Source organism: Bombina bombina, chromosome 5 (genome assembly GCF_027579735.1).
Source record: "Bombina bombina isolate aBomBom1 chromosome 5, aBomBom1.pri, whole genome shotgun sequence".
In the NCBI taxonomy this organism is placed as follows: Eukaryota; Metazoa; Chordata; class Amphibia; order Anura; family Bombinatoridae; genus Bombina; species Bombina bombina.
The window spans coordinates 839,536,555-839,557,137 of NC_069503.1; the positions used below are offsets into that span (position 1 = coordinate 839,536,555).

Below are 20,583 nucleotides of genomic sequence, written 5' to 3' on the forward strand. Positions count from 1 at the left end.
GTTTTTTAGGTTTTTTTTTTTTAGCATATTTACATATGCTGCTTTGTAGTATCCCCCTTAGCCCCCAACCTCACTGATCCCACACCAAACAGCTCTCTAACCCTCCCCCTCTGCCTTAGCGGGCGCCATCTTGGGTACTGGCAGCTGTCTGCCAGTACCCAGTTTAGTAAAAAAAGAAATCTTTTTTTTTTAAAAAATCCCCTTTTCTGTAGTGTAGCTGTCCCCCCCCCCCCCCAACCTCCCACCAGTTGCAGATCTCTTAGAAACATTATTCTTTTCTTATTTATTATAGCTATTTTCAGATTTTTTTTTCTGTAGTGCAGCGGTTCCCTCCCGCCCCGTGCACGCGCCCGCCCGCCGCCCCCCGTGCACGCGCGCGCTCACATGCGCGCCCCCGTCGCTCCCGATCCTGCCCCCCTGTACATTACACGGCGCATCGATGGCCGCCCACCCGCCTCCCAAGTCCGCTCCCACCCACCAACGATACCGGCCATCGATGTCCGGTGCAGAGAGGGCCACAGAGTGGCTCTCTCTGCATCGGATGGCCATTTAAGGTTATTGCAGGATGCCTCCATATCGAGGCATCACTGCAATAACCGGAAAGCAGCTGGAAGCGAGCAGGATCGCTTCCAGCTGCTTTCCACACCGAGGACGTGCAGGGTACGTTCTCAGGCGTTAACTGCCTTTTTTTTGAGGATGTACCCTGCACGTCCTCGGTCGTTAAGGGGTTAAAGGGACACTGAACCCAAAAAATTTTCTTTTGTGATTCAGATAGAGCATGCAATTTTAAGCAACTTTCTAATTTACTCTTATCAATTTTTCTTCGTTCTCTTGCTATCTTTATTTGAAAAAGGCATCTAAGCTATTTTTGGTTCAGTACCCTGGACAGCATTTGTTTATTGGTCGTTTAAATGAATCCAACAATCAGCAAGAATAACCCAGGTTGTTCGCCAAAAATGGGCCGATATCTAAACTTACATTCTTGCTTTTCAAATAAAGATTCCAAGAGAATAAAGAAAAATTGATAATAGTTAATAGAAAAATTTTGGGTTGTGCCCCTTTAATATACTTTACATTTAAATCTCTAAATTTCTGCCTCTAAACCACTACAGACAGCCTCTTACATGTTGTTTTATTAGCTTTTCACAAGACAAGGCCTAGTTCATGTGAGCCAAATAGATAACATTGTGCTCTCTCCCGAGAGTTGTGGCTGACACTGCACTAATTGACTAAAACACAAGTCAATAAATAATAAATAAATAGCTATGTGATTAGGGCGATGTCAAAAAAGTCTTAGATACAAGGTAATCGCAGAGATTAAAAGTGTATTAGGCTGTGCAAAACTGGGGAATGGGTAATAAAGGGATTATCTATCTTTTTAAACATTTAACAATTTTGGATTTGACTGTCCCTTTAAAACTTGTTTTGCATTGGGTGAGCTAATTATCCCCTTTCTCCACTTACTATCCTGTCACTGAGTAATGTTTTGCAAAGCAAATTATGCGGTTTTCACAGCAGTCGCAAACATCCAAATAATATTTTTGTTTAACCTTCAAATTATGTAACTGTGAAATACATTTTTATTATGTTTATTTTTTTACTTGCTGTGGTTTGTCCTTTTGTTTTATTCTAGTAACACACATCCTGCTCATATTCTGTTTATTATAGGACGAAGAAAGCAGTGAACAGAAGCTTTACTTTGGCATAAATGAATATAGCAAATCTCTACAGTGGGGTATTACAAGTCCTCTTCTGCGATGCGATGAGACGTTTGAAAAGATGGTTAATACCCTTTTAGAAAGGTAAGTGATTTTTTTTTTTGTAACTGCGACATATTTGAAAATCTAGTTTTGTTTATAAATTGCTATCAGCGCAATAAGGGCATTTTACTTTTTCATGGTAATGTTATTTACAATATTCTGCAACTCTTAAATTATTTTATTCCAGCTTAGATGAAATCATAAAAAGTGTTTGTACCGTTACACAGAACCTGGAAAGTGTTTGCATTTGTGTTACCTCTAGCTTGAATGTCTTATGATATATGTATTTCTAGATACCCCAGACTGCATAGCATGGTGATTCGTTGCTATCTCCTTATTCAGCAATATTCTGAAGCTCTGATGGCTCTCACAACCACGGCATCACTCAGAGACCATACAACTCCTGAGACCCTGAGTATAATGGATGACCTCCTCAGCTCGCCAGGCAAGAACAAAAGTGGTTTGGGGCACATGCTTATTATCCGGGTGCCATCTGTGCAGCTGGCCATGCTTGCAAAGGAGAGGCTTCAGGAAGTGAGAGACAAACTTGGGTTGCAGTACCGCTTTGAAGTCACCCTTGGTAATCCTGCTTCGGAGCTCACCATTGCTAAGCACTTTATTACTCGGCTAAAGGTAATAGATAGGCACTATACCAGTCAGATAATTATTTTATGGTTTGTTTTAAACAGTTGTTGGCATATAGATTTGTAGCTATAAATTGTTGAATGTTTTATATTTTTTTCCTACCATTATGTATTAAGTGCATGCCCATTACCGGCGTTATATAGGATATATTACATAACTGGGCAATGCAAAATCATGTATAATTCACCTGAAACAAAATGAGAGAAGGTCTTGCCCTTAGCGCATTCAGTAGTAGTTGTGCTTGTATCCAGCTTACAATCTGAAGAGGAAAGCTGTGGAACAGAAAGATATTGGGACTAAACTTGAACCAATAGATGTTGTTTTCTTTCATAAAGGTGGTGAGAGTTCGCAAGCCAATTCTCCTGGGAATTCCACTCCTGGCCACTAGGAGGAGGCAAAGATTCCCAAAAATCCAAGAGCACTTAAAAACCCTCCCACAAACTAATTATTAGTCTTATCTTCGCGTCTGCAGAAGGAAGGTGAATAATTGGGGTTCTCCAGATGCTTCTTTTGTGAGAGGGGTTCTCAGACCAGTTTGAGTCCCTTCCCCCCTCAGAGAGCTACTCTTTAGACAGAGGGAAGTTTATGGAGTATTGAGTAGTGGCACAATTACACCCAGTGGGAATAAGTCACAGGCCTACCAAAGGTGTCATGAGGACCACCCCCTTTGCTGCCTCCTGTTGGATCTTGATTATACTCTATATACTTGGATCCTCTACTCACGTTTACAGCACTGAATTAGCTAACTACAGAAACCATTTGTTTCTGCAGTGGATAAGACTAGTAGAGTGGGTGCCTGTCAGGTAAGTAATTAGTTTGTAATGTGTTGGAAGTCACATAGCCTATAGGCTATTAGTAGGTACATATAATTTTGTACATTATAGCCAGGCTTTTTAATTCCCCTTTGTTGTGCATGGTTCTTTTAATGGGCAGGGATCAGTGTTTTGTTAAATACCCTTTATATTTTTACTGCTAAGTGACAGGAGGTTTTTCCTCTTCCCGGATGCTATTTCTGAATTAATTTCTAAATAGTCTAAGCCTTTCATCCAGCATTAAAATGTAAAAAGATGTTTGCTTTATCTGCTTCTTACTAGAGCTTTTGGAAGCTAGTCCTAAGGTTCTACTTTTGGCTTAACATACTACTATTCCTCTTGAGGATAGTACGTCTTTCAAAGTCACTATGGATATGGAGTTAGTTCTTTCATAGGAAGGCTTTTCAGCAAGCAGGTTTCCGTTTTAGGCCAGTGTTTAGTATCGCTATTGTTGCTGCTGCCTCTACTCTTTGGTGTGATAGCTTATCTGAGCAGTTTTCAGATGAATCTGTTGGAGAAGAGTTTCAGAATCAATTAAAACTTTTGAGGTAAGCTAATGCTTTAATTTGTGATTTTATTGTTGACATTAAGATTACTGCCAAAAATATGGCATTAGCAGGCCTGACCAGGAGGACCTTGTGGTTGAATATCATGGTCAGCTGACATAGTTTTGAAAAATCTAGTCTTTCATCTGTTCGTTTTCAGAGGAACATTTTGTTTGTGCCTGGTCTAGATGCAGTTATTTCTACTTTGACTGGAGGCAAAGGAGCTTTTTTCCCATCAGGACAAGCAGTCTAAGGGTAAGTCTCAAGGCTTCTGTTTTAGTTTATTTTGTTAATCTACTAACCAAAATACCTCCCCTTCCTTTTAGAAACAGGGCTCTTCCAGATTTTGCTGGAAGCCAAACTCAAATTGGAACAAATCTAAACAGTCTAAGAAACCTGCCTCCTCTACTTTGTAAGCATGAAGGTGTGACCCCGGGGTCAGATTACGTTTTTCATTGGGTTTAGTTTTTATGTGTGCAAGTTTCCCAGGGATAGAAAATTGGTTTCAAATCAAGGCCTCACAGTGAAAGGTTTGTTCTGTCTCATGTTCCAAAAAATCCTATAAAGGCAAGATCCTTTTTTTAGTCAATCTTCTGGAATCTATGGGGGTAATAGTCTCAGTGTTCCAAAGTCAGAACAAGGCCAGGGGTTTTATTCAAACCTCCTTCATTGTTCCCTAGAAGGAGGGAACATAAAGATCAGTTCTATATTTAAAAAACTTTAAACATGTTTCTCAGGGTTCCTACTTTCATGGAGACAATTTGAACTATTCTTCCTCTTGTTCAAGGGCAGTTTATGTCTACAATAGACTTGAAGGATGCTTCTTCATATTCCTTTTCACAGGGATCATCATCAGTTTCTAAGATTTGCATTCCTGGTCAAGCATTTTCAATTTGTTGCTCTTTCGTTTAGTCTTGCTACTGCTCCTAGAGTTTTTACAAAAGAACTTGAAATGCTCTTGTCTGTAATAACAGCTCAGGATATTTTGGTGGTTCCTTACTTGGACTATGTCTTGGTACAGGCTCAATCCTTACATTTAGCAGTATCTCATGCCAACAGACTCTTGTTTCTTCAAGAGCATGGTTGGAGAATCAATTTTCAAAGAGTTCTCTTTCTCCTCAGTCCAGGATAACTTTCCGAAGTGTTTCAGGTTGTGTATTTATGGAGTTTCCAGAAATAGCTCTGATAGTTTCTCGGTTAAACAACAAGCTTCCCATATACTTTGTGAGGTCCAGGGATCCTCAAGCGGATTTTGTGGATACGGTAGTAGCTCCTTGGTTGTTCTGTCTGGTCTGCATCTTTCCACCTATTGTTCTGTTACCAAGAGTGATAGCCAGTATTAAGCAGACATTGTCATCAGTAATTCTGATTGCTCTAGCTTGACCTCAAAAAAACTTCCTCTGCACCACGACCTTCTGTTACAAGGTCAGTTTCTTCATCAGGACCATAAATCTTTCAACTTGATGGTTTGGAGATTGAACGCTTAGTTTTAAGGCAGAAAGTTTTTTCTTATTTAAACTTTGATTCAGGCCTGTAAGCCTGTGACAAGGAAGATTTATCACATGTTTGAAAGTCTCTTATTTCTTGGTGTGTAAAAAATGGTTTTAGAGGACACTCTTTTTTTAGAATTCCTAGAATTCTTCAGTTACTTCATGATGGTTTGGATAATGGTTTATCCACCAGTTCTTTAAAGAGACAGATTTCTGCCCTTTCCGACGTGTTTTACAAGAGTGAATGTCAGGAAACTTAGCAGTCAGAGTTTATTTCAAGCTTTGGTCAGGATCAAGCCAGTTATTTAAACCAATTTTTCTCCCCCTTGGAACCTTAATTTGGTTTTAAGAGTCTTTCAGGTTCCTCCTTTTGAATCAATGCATAATGTTGGATATTCAACTTGTCTTAGAAGGTTTTGTTTTTTTTGGCAATTTCTTCTTCTAGAATTATCTGATCTTTCCTGTGAGCCTCCTTATCTTGTTTTTCATCAGAATAAGGTGGTTTTGAGAACTAAGTTTTGCCTAAAGTTGTGTCTTCTGACAATATTAATTGTGAGATTGTTCCTTTTTTTTGTCCTAATCCAAATTTTAATAAGTGGCTTCTTCATAATTTGTATGTTGTAATGGCCTTGAAATTGTATTTTCAGACAACTGAGGATTCTAGACAATACTCTAGTTTTTGTTCATTTTTTTTTTCAAAAAATGTTTAATTTTTTGCCCTGCCTCATTACTTGTGGACTCCACAGCTTGGCTATTTTTCCCAGGAGTAATAGCTTGTGGACTCTCAACACCTTTACAAAAAATGATTATAATTTATGCATACCTGATAAATTTAATTTTTTTCATGGTGATGAGTTCATGAGACCTGACTATTTTTTTTTTTTTTTATGGCGGCAGTTAAAGTATGCACCTCTGCTTTTCCTTCTCTTATTCTTTCCTACCTTCCTCCTTTTTTTGCTTGGCTATTTGTTAGACTATTTCACCAGTGAGGTGGGAGAGTTAAGTGGTCTTGGAGTTTAAAGAATCTTTGCCGCCTCCTAGTGGACAGGAGTGGAATGGCAAGTGGACTCTTACCACCATGAAAGAGAGACATTTTCAGGTAAGCATAGATATCTACTGGAATTATTTTACTCAAGACACATGATCTTGAAACATACAATTTACTGATGAAATCCAGTTTTAAGACACTTACCAGTTTACGCTCATCATCAGATTGTGCAAGCACCTTTTTCTATGCAGAGTTTCTAAGGCACCAGCTTCTACTGAGCAAGTGCTAGACATCACAGTGTATATGTATGAGCCTGTGATTGGCTGATGGCTGTCACATGATACAGGGGACTGGCACAATTAAAAATTAATTTGTCAGAAAAAAAATCTACAGTCTAATATTAAGAGTAAGTGCTATTGGATATTATTTTTATTTTGCCCTAGTTTATTATGCAATTCTACTGTATTTATTTGTCCTTTAAGGTCTGGAGAGGATGTGAGCATGAGGAATGGGTACCAAAAACATTTTGTGATCTGGAAGGGCTGCCCTGTATTGTAATTCTTACTGGCAAGGATCCTCTTGGAGAGACCTTCCCAAGGTTAGTGCATATTTGTTGTAGGGAACTTCATGTAACTTCAGTTTTATTATATCTGTCCAGACCCTGACTCAACATCTTTGTGTTTTAGATCACTGAAATATTGTGACCTTCGATTAATAGACTCCAGCTTTTTAACTCGAACTGCACTGGAACAAGAAATAGGCTTGGCTTGTTGTTATGTTTCTAAAGAAGCTGTTAGAGAACCAATGAGTGCAATGGACCTCAGTGACAAAGAGGTGGACAGGACTAACATCAGTGATAATGAATCTGATGAACTGTTTATTGACTTGGAGCGACCCCATAGCAATAGCAGTGCAGTCACAGGAACCTCAGGTAAGTGTATCTCCTGCTACTGAGGAGGGAAAAGGTTTGTGTTGTATATATCCACAGGCAATAATGTTATGGAAGCACTTGCACATGCATCAGCTTGAGATGATTACAAACCTGGAATAACTGTTAGCAGCAAATATAAACCGTTAAATGGAAACAAAGCTCCTAAAACGGATCCACTTTTTCATATGCAAGTGTGGCATCTTCTAAAGTAATACAATTTCAAGCTAATTTGGTATAGTGGTAAAATGGTATAAAATGCAAAAAACGGGCTTTACTGTCTACAAATGTATAATTTATGTTTTGAAGTTACATTTTTATCAGCAGCTGTTCATCAAGATAATCAGCACACAATCCCTAAACTCTATAAATCCAGTGCTGTATTTAAGGCTTTGCTAGCCTGAGGCTTAAACTAATTTAATGACCTCTTAAAGCTGTTTTAGTTCCATGCTGTTATGCAGTTGATTAATTCGATTTTTTTTTTAAACTTCTTTACATGAAGCTCGTTTTCAGCTTATGTTTGCTAATGCTAAGTTTTCTGCCCACTTGTTGGATATAATTAGAACAATGTAAGTGACTGCTTAAACTAATGCATTGTGTTATAGCTGTGTGTGTTTTTTTTTTTAAATATATCAATCATAACTTGGTAAAGTAGACATTGACAATAAATCACTTCTAACTCAATAAGTATAAACGGTCTATTAAAAAAGCCTAAAAATATTTATTTGTGAATTGTCATTAATATAGTTAAAGGTATAGTAAACACCTTGCAAACAATACACTTCTGTTGTGTTGCTAAATAATTACATATCAGCCATGTCTAATCATTTTTAAAACAAATTAACATAATTTTTACTGCAGTTATTTTTCAATAGCCAAACACCACTCGTCATTTGCCTTATTTGGAGATCTGAGAATTGGCCATTTCTCAATTTTCAGAGCTAATTTACATAAAAGTGTGCAAATAAATAATGAAATATTTTGTTCACAGGCTCTATAGCAGAGAATGGGGTCAGCTCCTCAAGTGCGGCAGACGATATTCAGAGGCAGCCTGCAAACCTCAACTTCCAGAATGTGGCTAACAGCTCAGTAGATGAAGGAACCTACGCAAACTCTACAGCCAGTGATATTTGTAAACCAGAATGTGACTCTTTGGGAAGCCAAATGGCAAGCAGCACCACTCCAAAACTGTCATCCTCTCCATCACAGACTTTTCAGTGGGCTTCCCAGTCAGGCAAGGAGAGCAGGACTATGCATCAAGCACTGCCACGCATTGTAATCCTTTCCAGGGCTACATACAATCTCTTGGTGCCCCAGAAAAGTGGGCAAGCACCTTCTGCTATTTCTCTCTTACCCCATGCAGATGTGACTTGGCTGAGATCCTTAAGGCCTTTAATACACAAAGATATGAGCAGTGAAGACCAGTCCTTGTATTACAGACAGTGGACAACAGCCAGACAACACCATGCTGACTTTAACGCCAGTGAACCGGCTGGATCAAGGACTACCCATCCACGACGTCTACTTCTTATTGGCCCACCCCAGGTCATTATGATTATTGGTTTCATAAAGAAACACACTTTTATTCTTGTAAACCAAAGATTTATTGACCATTGTATATACAACTTAAAAGGCAGCAAGAATATGGAGGAGCCAACCACCCATTTTTTAGCCTGATGGTTTGTGTATCGATCTTTGTAAGATAATGCAACGAGTTGTAACCCAAAGTAAACTTTTGGACCTGTGGCTCATTAGCTGCTGGAATTTATAGATGTGCTTATAACTAAGCTTGCTAAAGTTGCAACACAAAGTGATAAAGGCAGTTTGCCTTATGGAATAAAGATTTTTTGAAACCTTATGTGTTACATGCATTAGGTTGTACTGCCAGTGGGATTACTTCATTTTGGATAGCATCTAAAATGCTATCCCCATTCAGCCCTAAAGGGTTTGTTTATAGACCCCTTAGGTAAATGAATAGTATACTATTGAGCATAGTCAATATTGGCTATTCTGTGTTAACTGTGTCTATTGCAAAGTTGTATTTCTAGGCCAACCAGGAAGGTGCTAAGTGTCAAATCTGACCCTGTGCCAACCCTTGCCTGACTTCTTACAAAATTAGGTGCTCAATAAGTAGCATCTATTACGTAACTTTTGTATCTAACTGATGTTTTATTCAGTCTTTAAAGTTAATTTTAACCCACAAATTTTATATTATCTGAGTAATTTCAAATATCTTTAAAACAATATAGATATTGTATAATACAGAAGATAGAAGAAAGGGGCCGCTTTGAACACAAATATAACTCTAATAAGTAGTTTTAAGGCAACTGGTATTAATGGTAATCAGAAGCGCTGTCATTTACTTATGGAGCCTCATAATGCTGATTAACAGTGTCCCTGAAATGTATTAGTCGTCTTTGGCACAACTCTTGCTCAACTTTTTATTACTAAAAAGGCAGATTTGTTAAAGGGAATAAAACATCAGCCTCATTTCTTTGTACAATATAGTGACTTGCTTGGGTTTTTAGTCACTATTAATTTATATAGGTTAGACATTGTTTTCTGTGTCTCCTACTAACATTGCCTTTTTATTAGGGCTGTATAGCTTTGGTTATTACTTTCATACCTCCTGTGCTTTCTTCCTCTTTAAAGGTAGGAAAGACTGGTGCTTACTTGCAGTTTTTAAGGATACTGTATCGCATGCTTATTCGTCTCCTAGAGGTGGATGTGTATGATGAAGAAGAGCTAAATACAGGTAGGATTCACAAACAGTTAGTTTTAATGAATTGCCAAATCCATACAACATATTTCTGATTGGTGGTAAACAGTAGATTTTATTAGCCACTGATATTCAAGTCTTTATGTTCTCAGTAAAATGTAAACTCTCCAGCCCCACCTCCATTGATAAAAAAAAATGGCTTTGATCTCTTAACTGATCTGAGACTCATTATGCTCCTCAGATGCACTTTGATATTTACCAATCAATCTCTTTGCTCTTGAAGTGGTGGTATATCAAGGTTTTTGTTTCTTTGCACAATGTAGAGGACTGTAGTATTGATGAAGTTGCGGCTACGGACCAGGATGAGTGGCCAGACATTGAGGTCTTCAGCAAAATTCCTTTTGACATGACTGTACATGATCCTAAGTATCAACATACCAGCCCATTGTTTAAAGAAAGAATGTCCCACTCTACACAAGGTAACACATACATGGCCGTTTTGTAAGATACTGTGTTTTTTACTTTGAACGCTTTTAACATTCGTGTTTTCTGAATGCCTTTTCTGATCATAGTGGAGCCCATCAAGCAGAATTCGGGAGGCAGCTGACTGTTTGAATCACAATGAATTAAAAAGCAAATAAATATCCACCATTCCTCTAACACCTATAATATAAACAGTGTATTTTGCATTTTTAATTCTATAGCTTATTGAGGTTACAGTTCCAGCATTTGTATTTATATGTGAGAAATACAGTTTTGATAAATAAAAATGTCTTAAAGGGTCATTATAGTGCAAATAATAACATGCTATAATTTGTTAGAGCAAGACATTTTGGCAATATAATCCTGCAAATCTATGTTTAGACTCTCCAAAGGGGTTAAACATAGAGTTAAAGTACAATTTGGTAGCTGCAGGGTTGCTAGTGCTAAAATTACATGCGCTAATAAATTGGTGGCTGTGTTTTTTGTTTTTACAATAATGGCCCTTTAAATAAGCACTCTAAAAAAAGCGTTATTAGGGTCAGCTATTGGGCACACACAACAATGTCTTAAAAATTATCTTAAAGGGGCACTTATCCCAAATGTTTTATTTCATGATTCAGATAGAGCATGCAATTTTAAGCAACTTTCTAATTTACTCCTGTTATTAATTTTTCTTCGTACTCTTGCTATCTTTATTTAAAAAGCAGGAATGTGATGTATAGGAGCCGGACCATATTTGGTTGAGAACCTGGGTTATGCTTGCTTATTGGTAGGTAAATGTAAGCCTCCAATAAGCAAGCACTATCCATGGTACTGAACCTAAAATGGGCTGGCTGCTAAGATTTACATTCCTGCTTTTAAAATAAAGATAGCAAGAGAACAAAGAAAAATTGATAATAAAAGTAAATTAGAAAGTTGCTTAAAATTGCATGCTCTATCTGAATCATGAAAAGAAAAAAATTGGGTTCAGTGTCCCTTTAAGGGATCTTAATTGGAAAAATAAAATGCTAGAGCATTGCATTATAGCCCTATTGTTGCAGGGGTGTAAAACTCATTTGAGTCACAGGCCATTTTCCATACAAGTGCAACTCATGTGGGCCGCACACTACCTACATATCTTGCCATTGCTAAACAAAGCAGTGGTGTTTGCTATAACTGGATACATTTCAAAAGATTGTGTTCTTTAACTCTGGCTTGATTAAACTCGCTCTAATGCTTTAAAGAAGGTGACACACACGTTCCATCTGGTTGCCCTCCTATGGAGTCTGTGCTTTTTCTTTCTTTCTATAGCGGCCCTGTTCCGAGCACGCTTACAGTTTAGCATACGCATGCGCATAGCATAACATTTTCTCTGCCTTATAATCAATGCTGTTGGCAAAGCGATCCACTGTTTATATAGTGAGAGACCGATAACAGTTGTGACCGCTGCCTAAAATCTATTTACCCCTTTAAAAATATCTCGCAATGCAGGAACAAAAGGATACAGTCATTGTAATGGAGAGCTGAATGGAGGTTGCATGAATGAGCAACCCTAACAGTAAGATCACTCGCTCTTTAAAGGGGCAGTCTATTCAAAATTAAATTTTCATGATTCAGATAGGGCATGTAATTTTTAAACAACTTTCCAATTTACTTCAATTATCTAATTTGCTCTGTTCTTTAGATATCCTTTGTTAAAGAAATAGCAATGCACATGTGCAAGCCAATCACACAAGGCCTCTATGTGCAGCAACCAATCAGCAGCTACTGAGCATATCTAGATATGCTTTTCAGCAAGTGATATCAAGAGAATGAAGCAAATGAGATAATGGAAGTAAATTAGAAAGTTGTTTAAAATGACATACTCTTTTTAAATCACAAAAGAAAAAAATTGGGTTTCATGTCCCTTTAAGTAATGAGCATATTATAATTATTATTTTTCATGTTTTTGATGGAGGTGTCGCAGGCTGCAAAAAATTAAGTTGCGTGCCACATAAGGCCCACAAGTTCGCCACGCACCCTTGCCCTATTGCTTGCATATAACTATTTAACAGCTGAAATTCAGTTCCAAAGCCAAAATTTAAAAGGGACATAAACACCTTGTAATTAAAGACTTTTCTGTTGTCTTGCATTAGACTAGCAGATCAGCCTAGTGTGAATGTTTTTATAACAGATTGACACCTTGCTTGCTCTATTGTTTTTTTTCATGGCTGAACTACGCTAATTATTTTCCTTTCTTGGAGAAGCCAATCTGGACTATATACTAGAGTAGACAAAACTTGCCTCTGTCATTTTGTTAGTTGGAACAAGTTCCTTATCAACTTTGCTGAGGTCACCTAGGTATATATAAAGAGCAGGGTACTCTTGTGAAGTCTGCAATGTGCATTTTCAGTTCTCAGAAAAGGGGGCAGAAATGAATATTGCACATTGTTTATAACTACACATAATTAAACATCTTCTATTACAATCTCAAGATTTATTTGGCTGTACAGTGATTAATTTCTGATGCATGTAATAAACCCCCCAACAATAAACCTTCATTGCCCCTTTACTTAAAATACGAAGAAGTAGATTTTTCTGTTTTGATAAGTGAACAATGCACACTGAACTTTACAATGCTTTGCACAAACATTCTATTTAAATGGACAGGAAATCCACCATTTTTTTATGATTAAAATAGAAGTAAATTGGAAAGTTGTTTAAAATGGGAGTTCTATTTTCAAATTTTCTTCATTCTCTTGGTATCTTTTGTTGAAGGAGCAGTAATGGACTAATGGGACCTAATCAGCCGCTAGCTCCCAGTAGTGCATTGCTGCTCCACAGCCTACCTAGCTATGCTTTTTTTTTTTAACAATGGATGGTAAGAAAACAAATAAATATTGTGATTCGTGTCCCTTTAAGTAATGTAAAGCATGGGATGGATAATACTAATGTGTATGCTTTTTATTTTTTAAATCTTCCCTACAAATTAGATTTGCAAATAGATGACACGGTATTAGAACCAAAGAAGCGTGACACTGTCTCTATGATGCTTACTAAATATGCGGCATACAACACTTTCCATCACTGTGAACAGTGCAGTCAGTATATGGATATCGGTTCTGCAGCACAGGTAATTTTACAATGGAATATATTGTTTGTAACATTTCTTTATCTGTCTTGCTTTAGATATATATTATACAACACATGCACTCTTTTAATCACAAACAATATTCTTTAGATCCCAGAATCTACCTTACATGCTTTCACATTCTCATCTTCTATGCTGGGAGAAGAGGTTCAGCTTCATTTTATCATCCCCAAATCTAAGGAGCATCATTTTGTCTTCAGCAAGCAAGGAAACCACTTGGAAAGCATGCGCCTTCCCCTGGTCACTGATAAGGTTTGTTTATTTCATCCCATATGCATTATAATATAGTTTTGTGTCTGGGTATCTTAAGTATTATCAGGCAATGGAAAAATACTTTTATCTTCATTCAGGTATCAGTTTTTGCTGCCAAGAGTTTTTAGTGGTAGTGCCATGATTGTATTGGATGTTGGCAATTAATTATACTGATCTTTTCAAATTCAGTTTTAGAGAATTAGATAGATAAATGGATAGATAGGAAAGTAATTGATAATTGGGACCAAAAGTGGGGCTAAGCATGTGAAATTTCAGCATAAATGTGATAGATGAGACTTGTTAAGTGAATGGGAATAAAATAATGCCGTTATTTTTGTTCACCATCATTATATGGTGTTACAATTGCACTGTAATCACATGCTGTGGAAGGTTATGGGTAAATGGTTCGTAAAAATAAGATGTTAAAATTTTGGCGTTTCAGCAAAATCCAAATACGGTGAAAAGCCCAATTTTTACTCCTTCAAGTGGACGACATGAACATGGACTTCTGAACCTCTATCATGCCATGGAAGGAACCGGTCACCTACACATAATGGTAGTCAAGGAATATGAAATGCCACTTTATCGTAAATACTGGTCAAACCACATAATGCTGGTGTTGCCTGGAATGTTCAACAATGCTGGGGCTGGTAAGTCTGGTAGCACTAATATTTCCAGCTTTGTCCATTTTTATCTGTTATGGGTTTTCTAATTTGTACTATTACAAATGAGCCGATAAACATGAGTATGTGAAATAGTTGAAATATATCCTACAATGGATGACCAAAAACTCTATTAGTAGTCCTATACAAAAATGTAAGGATCATATATTTACTTTGAAAGATGCATTTAATTATATAGAAAGATATTGAACTAGTCCACACATTTTTCTAAGCTAATACTATTTAACTTCTACATGTAGGTGCCTCAAGATTCTTAATTAAAGAGCTGTCCTATCACAACCTAGAACTGGAGAGAAATCGTTTGGAGGAAGTTGGTGTCAAACGCCAATGTGTGTGGCCTTTTATTGTTATCATGGATGATTCCTGTGTTTTGTGGAATGTACATGGTAAAAGCCAGGAACAGACAAGGTGAGCAGTGACTGGGTTAGGTAGCACAGAATTGGCAATATCTGACAGAGAACCAAAACATTTAAGTTGATATCTTTCGGAATAGACATCCAAATGTGTTCTGGTATGCAAATAGTTTAGCTCAGCATTAAAGCAAACACACTATATCAGATATTTTTTAAATGTGCACTAATGTACTTGTAACGTTTTGGGAAAACAATTTCCTTCTTCAGAATTGTACCTTTTTAAATTATCTAATGTCTCTCTCTCTCTGTATTACTTCACAAGTTTTTATTTACTGGAAAAGAGAAGAAAAGGGTACATGATTGGATATGACCGAAAAATTTGCATCTATTCTGTTACATCCCATTTACTTGTTTAATCGTTAAAGTAACAAGCTTCCTCTGTTTTGCAGCCAATCCGTGGAGACCCACAGTGGCATTAGGAATGTATCCCTGAAGTATGTCCTACAGCATATGGAGGCTACTCCAAAAATCACAAACTATGCATTGCTAGGGATCCAGAAATGGAACAGCAAGCTGAATACCGGTTTACCAAAGCGCTCGTTCTCCAGGTGCCATATTCATGATTTCATACTCCTGAATGTGGATCTGACCCAGAATGTGCAATATGATCTAAACAGGTATGATTATGTTTTATACAGGAGAAAATGGGGCCACACACATCATATTAATTGCTTTGGGGGAAAGCCAATGCTAAATCTAAAACTAATTAATTTTTTTCAAATCGTCTTTTAGATGCAGCAACATTGTTTTAGGAAATAACAGGAGAGAGCAGTTGATTGACACATTTTGTAAATAAGCCTGAAATATAAAACCTTTTGGACTCTTGCTGTCACTTTTGTCTGTCTGATATTGGGGCAGTACTGCATAGGGAAACAAGTGATTTTATATATGCTGTGATAGTCTGTCACCTGTTTTTAAAGGATATAAAATATGGTGCTAAAACAAACAACTAGAATTATGAAAGAAGACAAGTTAGTTGGTCATAATCAAAATGAACTAGTTTACAAGATGAATGGTTTGAGTTAAAAAATAAATCATGTGTATTGCTAATATATTTGCAATATGAATATCAAAGTCGTTTTACTGCTCACAACTAAAGGGTTTATATAAAAATCTGTTAACTGTTCATTTAATAACAGAAGTAAACGGGAAACTAGTCGGATGTATACTGTAGAGTGTAGGAGTTGTAAATTGATGCTGGAGAAACGTCTCTGCATTGAGACAAAGGATGATTTGGCCATATTTTTTTTTTTTTTTAAACTTTCAGTACTTTTATTTTTCTTTCATGAAATTGGCAAGAGTCCATGAGCTAGTGACGTATGGGATATACAATCCTACCAGGAGGGGCAAAGTTTCCCAAACCTCAAAATGCCTATAAATACACCCCTCACCACACCCACAATTCAGTTTTACAAACTTTGCCTCCTATGGAGGTGGTGAAGTAAGTTTGTGCTAAGATTTCTACGTTGATATGCGCTTCTCAGCATTTTGAAACCCGATTCTTCTCAGAGTACAGCGAATGTCAGAGGGATGTGAAGGGAGTATCACCTATTAAATGCAATGGTTTTCCTCACTGGAGATCTATTTCATAGGTTCTCTGTTATCGGTCGTAGAGATTCATCTCCTACCTCCCTTTTCAGATCGACGATATACTCTCATTTACCATTACCTCTACTGATAAGTGTTTCAGTACTGGTTTGACTATCTGCTATATGTGGATGGGTGTCTTTCGGTAAGTATGTTTTTTTTTTTTTTTTTACTCAGACACCTCAGCTATGGTTTGGCACTTTATGCATTAATATAAAGTTCTAAATATATGTATTGTACTTATATTTTCCATGAGTCAGGTTCATGTATTTCCTTTTTGCAGACTGTCAGTTTCATATTTGGGGAAAATAAACATATTAAGAAATATTTTTCTTACCTGGGGTTTAAAATTGTCTACATTTTTCTTTGCAAATTGCGGATAGGATTATGCCCGCGGGTGTGCCATATGCTAGACTTTATTGCGTCATTCTTGGCGCGAGAATTTTTTGGTGCGAAAGTACGTCCGTTGACACAAGTTAGTCATTTCCGGCGTCTTAGTTGACGCCGAGTACCTTGCACAAGGTTGCATCGTTAGTGACGCGAGTGTGTCATTTACGGATGTTGTTAGCGCCAAAAAAAAATTCAGTTACGTTGTGCGTCATACTAGGCGCCAAATATTTGCATTATTTAACACCCCATTTCTATTTGCCTCTGTTTTTTTTTCTATGTCAGAGGGCTATGCTATTTGCATTTTTCTCCCATTCCTGAAACTGTCCTATAAGGAAATTGAAAAATTTTGCTTTATATGTTGTTCTTTATTTTACCTTTTGCAAGATGTCTCAATCTGATCTGTCTCAGAAGTATCTGTTGGAGCTTTGCTGCCTGATGTCGGTTCTACTAAAGCTAATTGCATTATATTTCCGAATGTCATTTGTAATGGTTATCATGATAAACTTTTACATGCAGATATTGTGTCCATCAGTAAATAGTACATTGCCTGTTGTTCCTTCAATTTTTAATGTTTAAATACTATGAAATTTAAAGAATTTGTTACTGATTCTATTCAGAAGGCTTTTGTCTGCTATTCTGCCTTCTAGTTATTATAAAGATCTTTTAAAACTTCTCATAAGGTTGATGAAATTTTAAATGACCGACAACATAATGAATTATCCTCTCCTGATGAGGATCTATCTGATTCAGAAGATCCTTCATCAGATATTGACACTAACAAATCTACTTATTTATTTATTTAAAATGAAGTATTTTCATTCTTTTTTAAAAGAAGTGTTAATTATTTTGGATATCGTGGAAACTAGTCCTCTTGATATTAGAACTAGTAAATTCTGTTTTTAAACCTCCTGTGGTTACTCCAGAGGTTTTTCCTGTTCCTGATGCTATTTCTGATATGATTTCTAAGGAATTGAATAAGCCAGGTACTTCTTGTATTCCTTCTTCAAGGTTTAAAAATTGTATCCTTTACCAGCAATTTCTATAGAGTTTTGGGAAAAGATCCTCAAAGTTGTTGGGGCTATTTCTACTTTTGCTGAATGTACCTTTGTTCCTATGGAAGATAGTACTTAAGTTCCTTTAGATAGGAAACTTGAATCTTTTCTAAGGAAAGCTTATTTACATTCAGGTCGTCTCAGGCCTGCAATTTCTTTGACTGATGTTGCAGCTGCATCAACATTTTTGTTGGAGAATTAGCGCAACAAGAATTGGATTCTGATTTATCTAGTATTGTTCGCTTACTGCAACATACTAATCATTTCTGATGCCATTTTTTTATATCATCAAGATTGATTTTAGATCTATGTCTTTATCTATTTTTAGCTAGAAGAGCTTTGTGGCTTAAATCTTGGAATGCTGATGTGACTTTTAAGTCTAGATTGCCATCTTTTTCTTTCCAAGGTAAAAAGAGACCTAAGGGTAATTCTAAAACTTCTAATAGTTTTCGTTAATAAGGAACAAAAACCTAATCCTTCCCTAAGGAATCTGTTTCCAATTGGAAACCCTCATTAAATTGGAATAAATCCAAGCCATTTAAGAAACCAAAAGCCAGCCCCTAAGTCCGCATGAAGGTGCGACTCTCATTCCAGCTCAGCTGGAAGGGGGCAGATTAAGGTTTTTTTCAAGGATATTTGGATAAATTCTGTCCAAAATCAATGCTTTCAGAGTGTTGTCTCTCAGGGGTATCAAATAGAGTTCTGAGTAAGTCCTCCTGTGAGAAGATTTTTTTTCTCTCACGCATCCCAGCAAATCCAGTTAAAGCTCAGGCTTTCCTGAAGTGTTTCAGACCTGGAGTTTCAGGGTTAAACATGCGAGTTCCTTTTCAGGAACAGCATCTGGGATTTTATTCAAATCTATTCATTGTCCCAAAGAACGAAATTTCATTCTGGATCTGAAAATTTTGAATCGTTTTGTAGAGTACCAACTTTTCTAATGGTGACTATAATGACTATTCTGCCTTTTTTTCAGCAAGGACATTTTATGTTCTCAATGGACTTGCAGGATTCATACCTTCATATTCCGATTCTTTCAGATCATTATCATTTCCTGAGATTCTCTTTTCTAGACAAGCATTACCAATTTATTTCTCTTCCATTTGGCCTAGCAACCGCTCAAAGAATCTTTTTAAAGGTTCTCATGCCCTGCTCTATGGAAGCCAGAGAGCAGGGTATTGCGGTGTTTGCTTATTTGGACGATATCTTGGTACTAGCTCAGTCTTTACGTTCTGCAGAATCTCACATGATTCAACTAGTTTGTTTCTTCGGAAACATGGTTGGAGGATCAATTTACCAAAAAATTTCTTGATTCTTCAGACAAGGGTCACCTTTTTAGGTTTCCAGATAGATTCAGTGTCCATGACTCTGTCTCTAACGGACAAGAGACGTTTAAAATTGGTTCCCTTCCCTTCAGTGGTTATATGCATGGAAGTTTTAGGTCTCATGACTGCAGCATCGGACGCGATTCCCTTTGCTCGTTTTCACATGAGACTTCTCCAGCTTTGTATGCTGAATTCAATGGTGCAGGGATTATACAAAGATATCACATTTAATATCCTTAAATCCCAATGTTCGACACTCTCTGACGTGGTGGTAAAATCTCCAGCGTTTAGTTGAAGGGGCTTCTTTTGTTCAGTCAACCTGGACTGTGATCACTACAGATGCAAGTCTTTCAGGTTGGGGAGCTTTTTGGGGATCTCTGACAGGACAAGGGGTTTGGAAATCTCAAGAGGTGAGATTACCTATCAATATTTTAGAACTCCGTGCAATTCTCAGAGCTCTTCAGTTTTGGCCTCTGTTGAAGAGAGAACCGTTCATTTGTTTTCAGTCAGACAATATCACAACAGTGGCATATGTCAATCATCAGGGTGGGACTCGCAGTCCCCAAGCTATGAAGAAGTATCTCGGATACTTGCTTGGGCGGAATCCAGCTCCTGTCTAATCTCTGTGGTGCATATCCCAGGTGTAGACAATTGGGAGGCGGATTATCTCAGCCGTCAGACTTTACATCCGGAGGAGTGATCCCTCCATCCAGATGTGTTTTCTCAGATTGTTCGGATGTAGGGTCTTCCAGAGATAGATCTGATGGTCTCTCATCTAAACAAGAAACTTCCCAGATACCTGTCCAGGTCCACGGATTTTCAGGCGGAAGCAGTGGACACGCTTACACTTCCTTGATGTTATCAACCTGCTTATGTTTTCCCTCCTCTAGTTCTTCTTTCGAGAGTGATCTCCAAAGTTATCATGAAACAATCGTTTGTGTTGCTGGTGGCTCCAGCATGGTTTTGGTATGCGGGTCTTGTTCGGATGTCCAGTTGCCAACCTTGGCCACTTCCATTAAGGCCGGACCTACTGTCTCAAGGTCCGTTTTTCCATCAGGATCTCAAATCATTGTATTTGAAGGTGTGGAAATTGAACACTTAGTGCTAAGTCATAGAGGTTCTCTGACTCAGTGATTAATATTATGTTACAAGCTCATAAATCTGTCTCTAGAAAGATTTATTATCGAGTTTGGAAGACTTACATTTCATGGTGTTCTTCTCATAAATTCTCTTGGCATTCTTTTAGAATTCCTAGAATTTTACAGTTTCTTCAGGATGGTTTGGATAAGGGTTTGTCTGAAGGGACAAATCTCTTCTCTTTCTGTTTTATTTCACAGAAAGATTGCTAAACTTCCTGATATTCACTGTTTTGTACAGGCTTTAGTTCGTATTAAGCCTGTCATTA

At 37.4% G+C, this 20,583-nt stretch overlaps 1 protein-coding gene across 1 annotated transcript in view; it reads left to right on the top strand.

Moving 5' to 3' along the window:
• The window catches only part of GREB1L (GREB1 like retinoic acid receptor coactivator), a 113,420-nt gene that overhangs the window by 83,209 nt on the left and 9,628 nt on the right, over positions 1 to 20,583 (top strand). Inside the window, 12 exon segments of the mRNA XM_053714969.1 lie at positions 1,669 to 1,802; positions 2,054 to 2,393; positions 6,723 to 6,838; positions 6,927 to 7,171; positions 8,160 to 8,713; positions 9,821 to 9,923; positions 10,211 to 10,366; positions 13,322 to 13,461; positions 13,570 to 13,731; positions 14,174 to 14,381; positions 14,654 to 14,822; positions 15,217 to 15,444. Coding sequence (XP_053570944.1) covers positions 1,669 to 1,802; positions 2,054 to 2,393; positions 6,723 to 6,838; positions 6,927 to 7,171; positions 8,160 to 8,713; positions 9,821 to 9,923; positions 10,211 to 10,366; positions 13,322 to 13,461; positions 13,570 to 13,731; positions 14,174 to 14,381; positions 14,654 to 14,822; positions 15,217 to 15,444 — 2,555 coding nt within the window.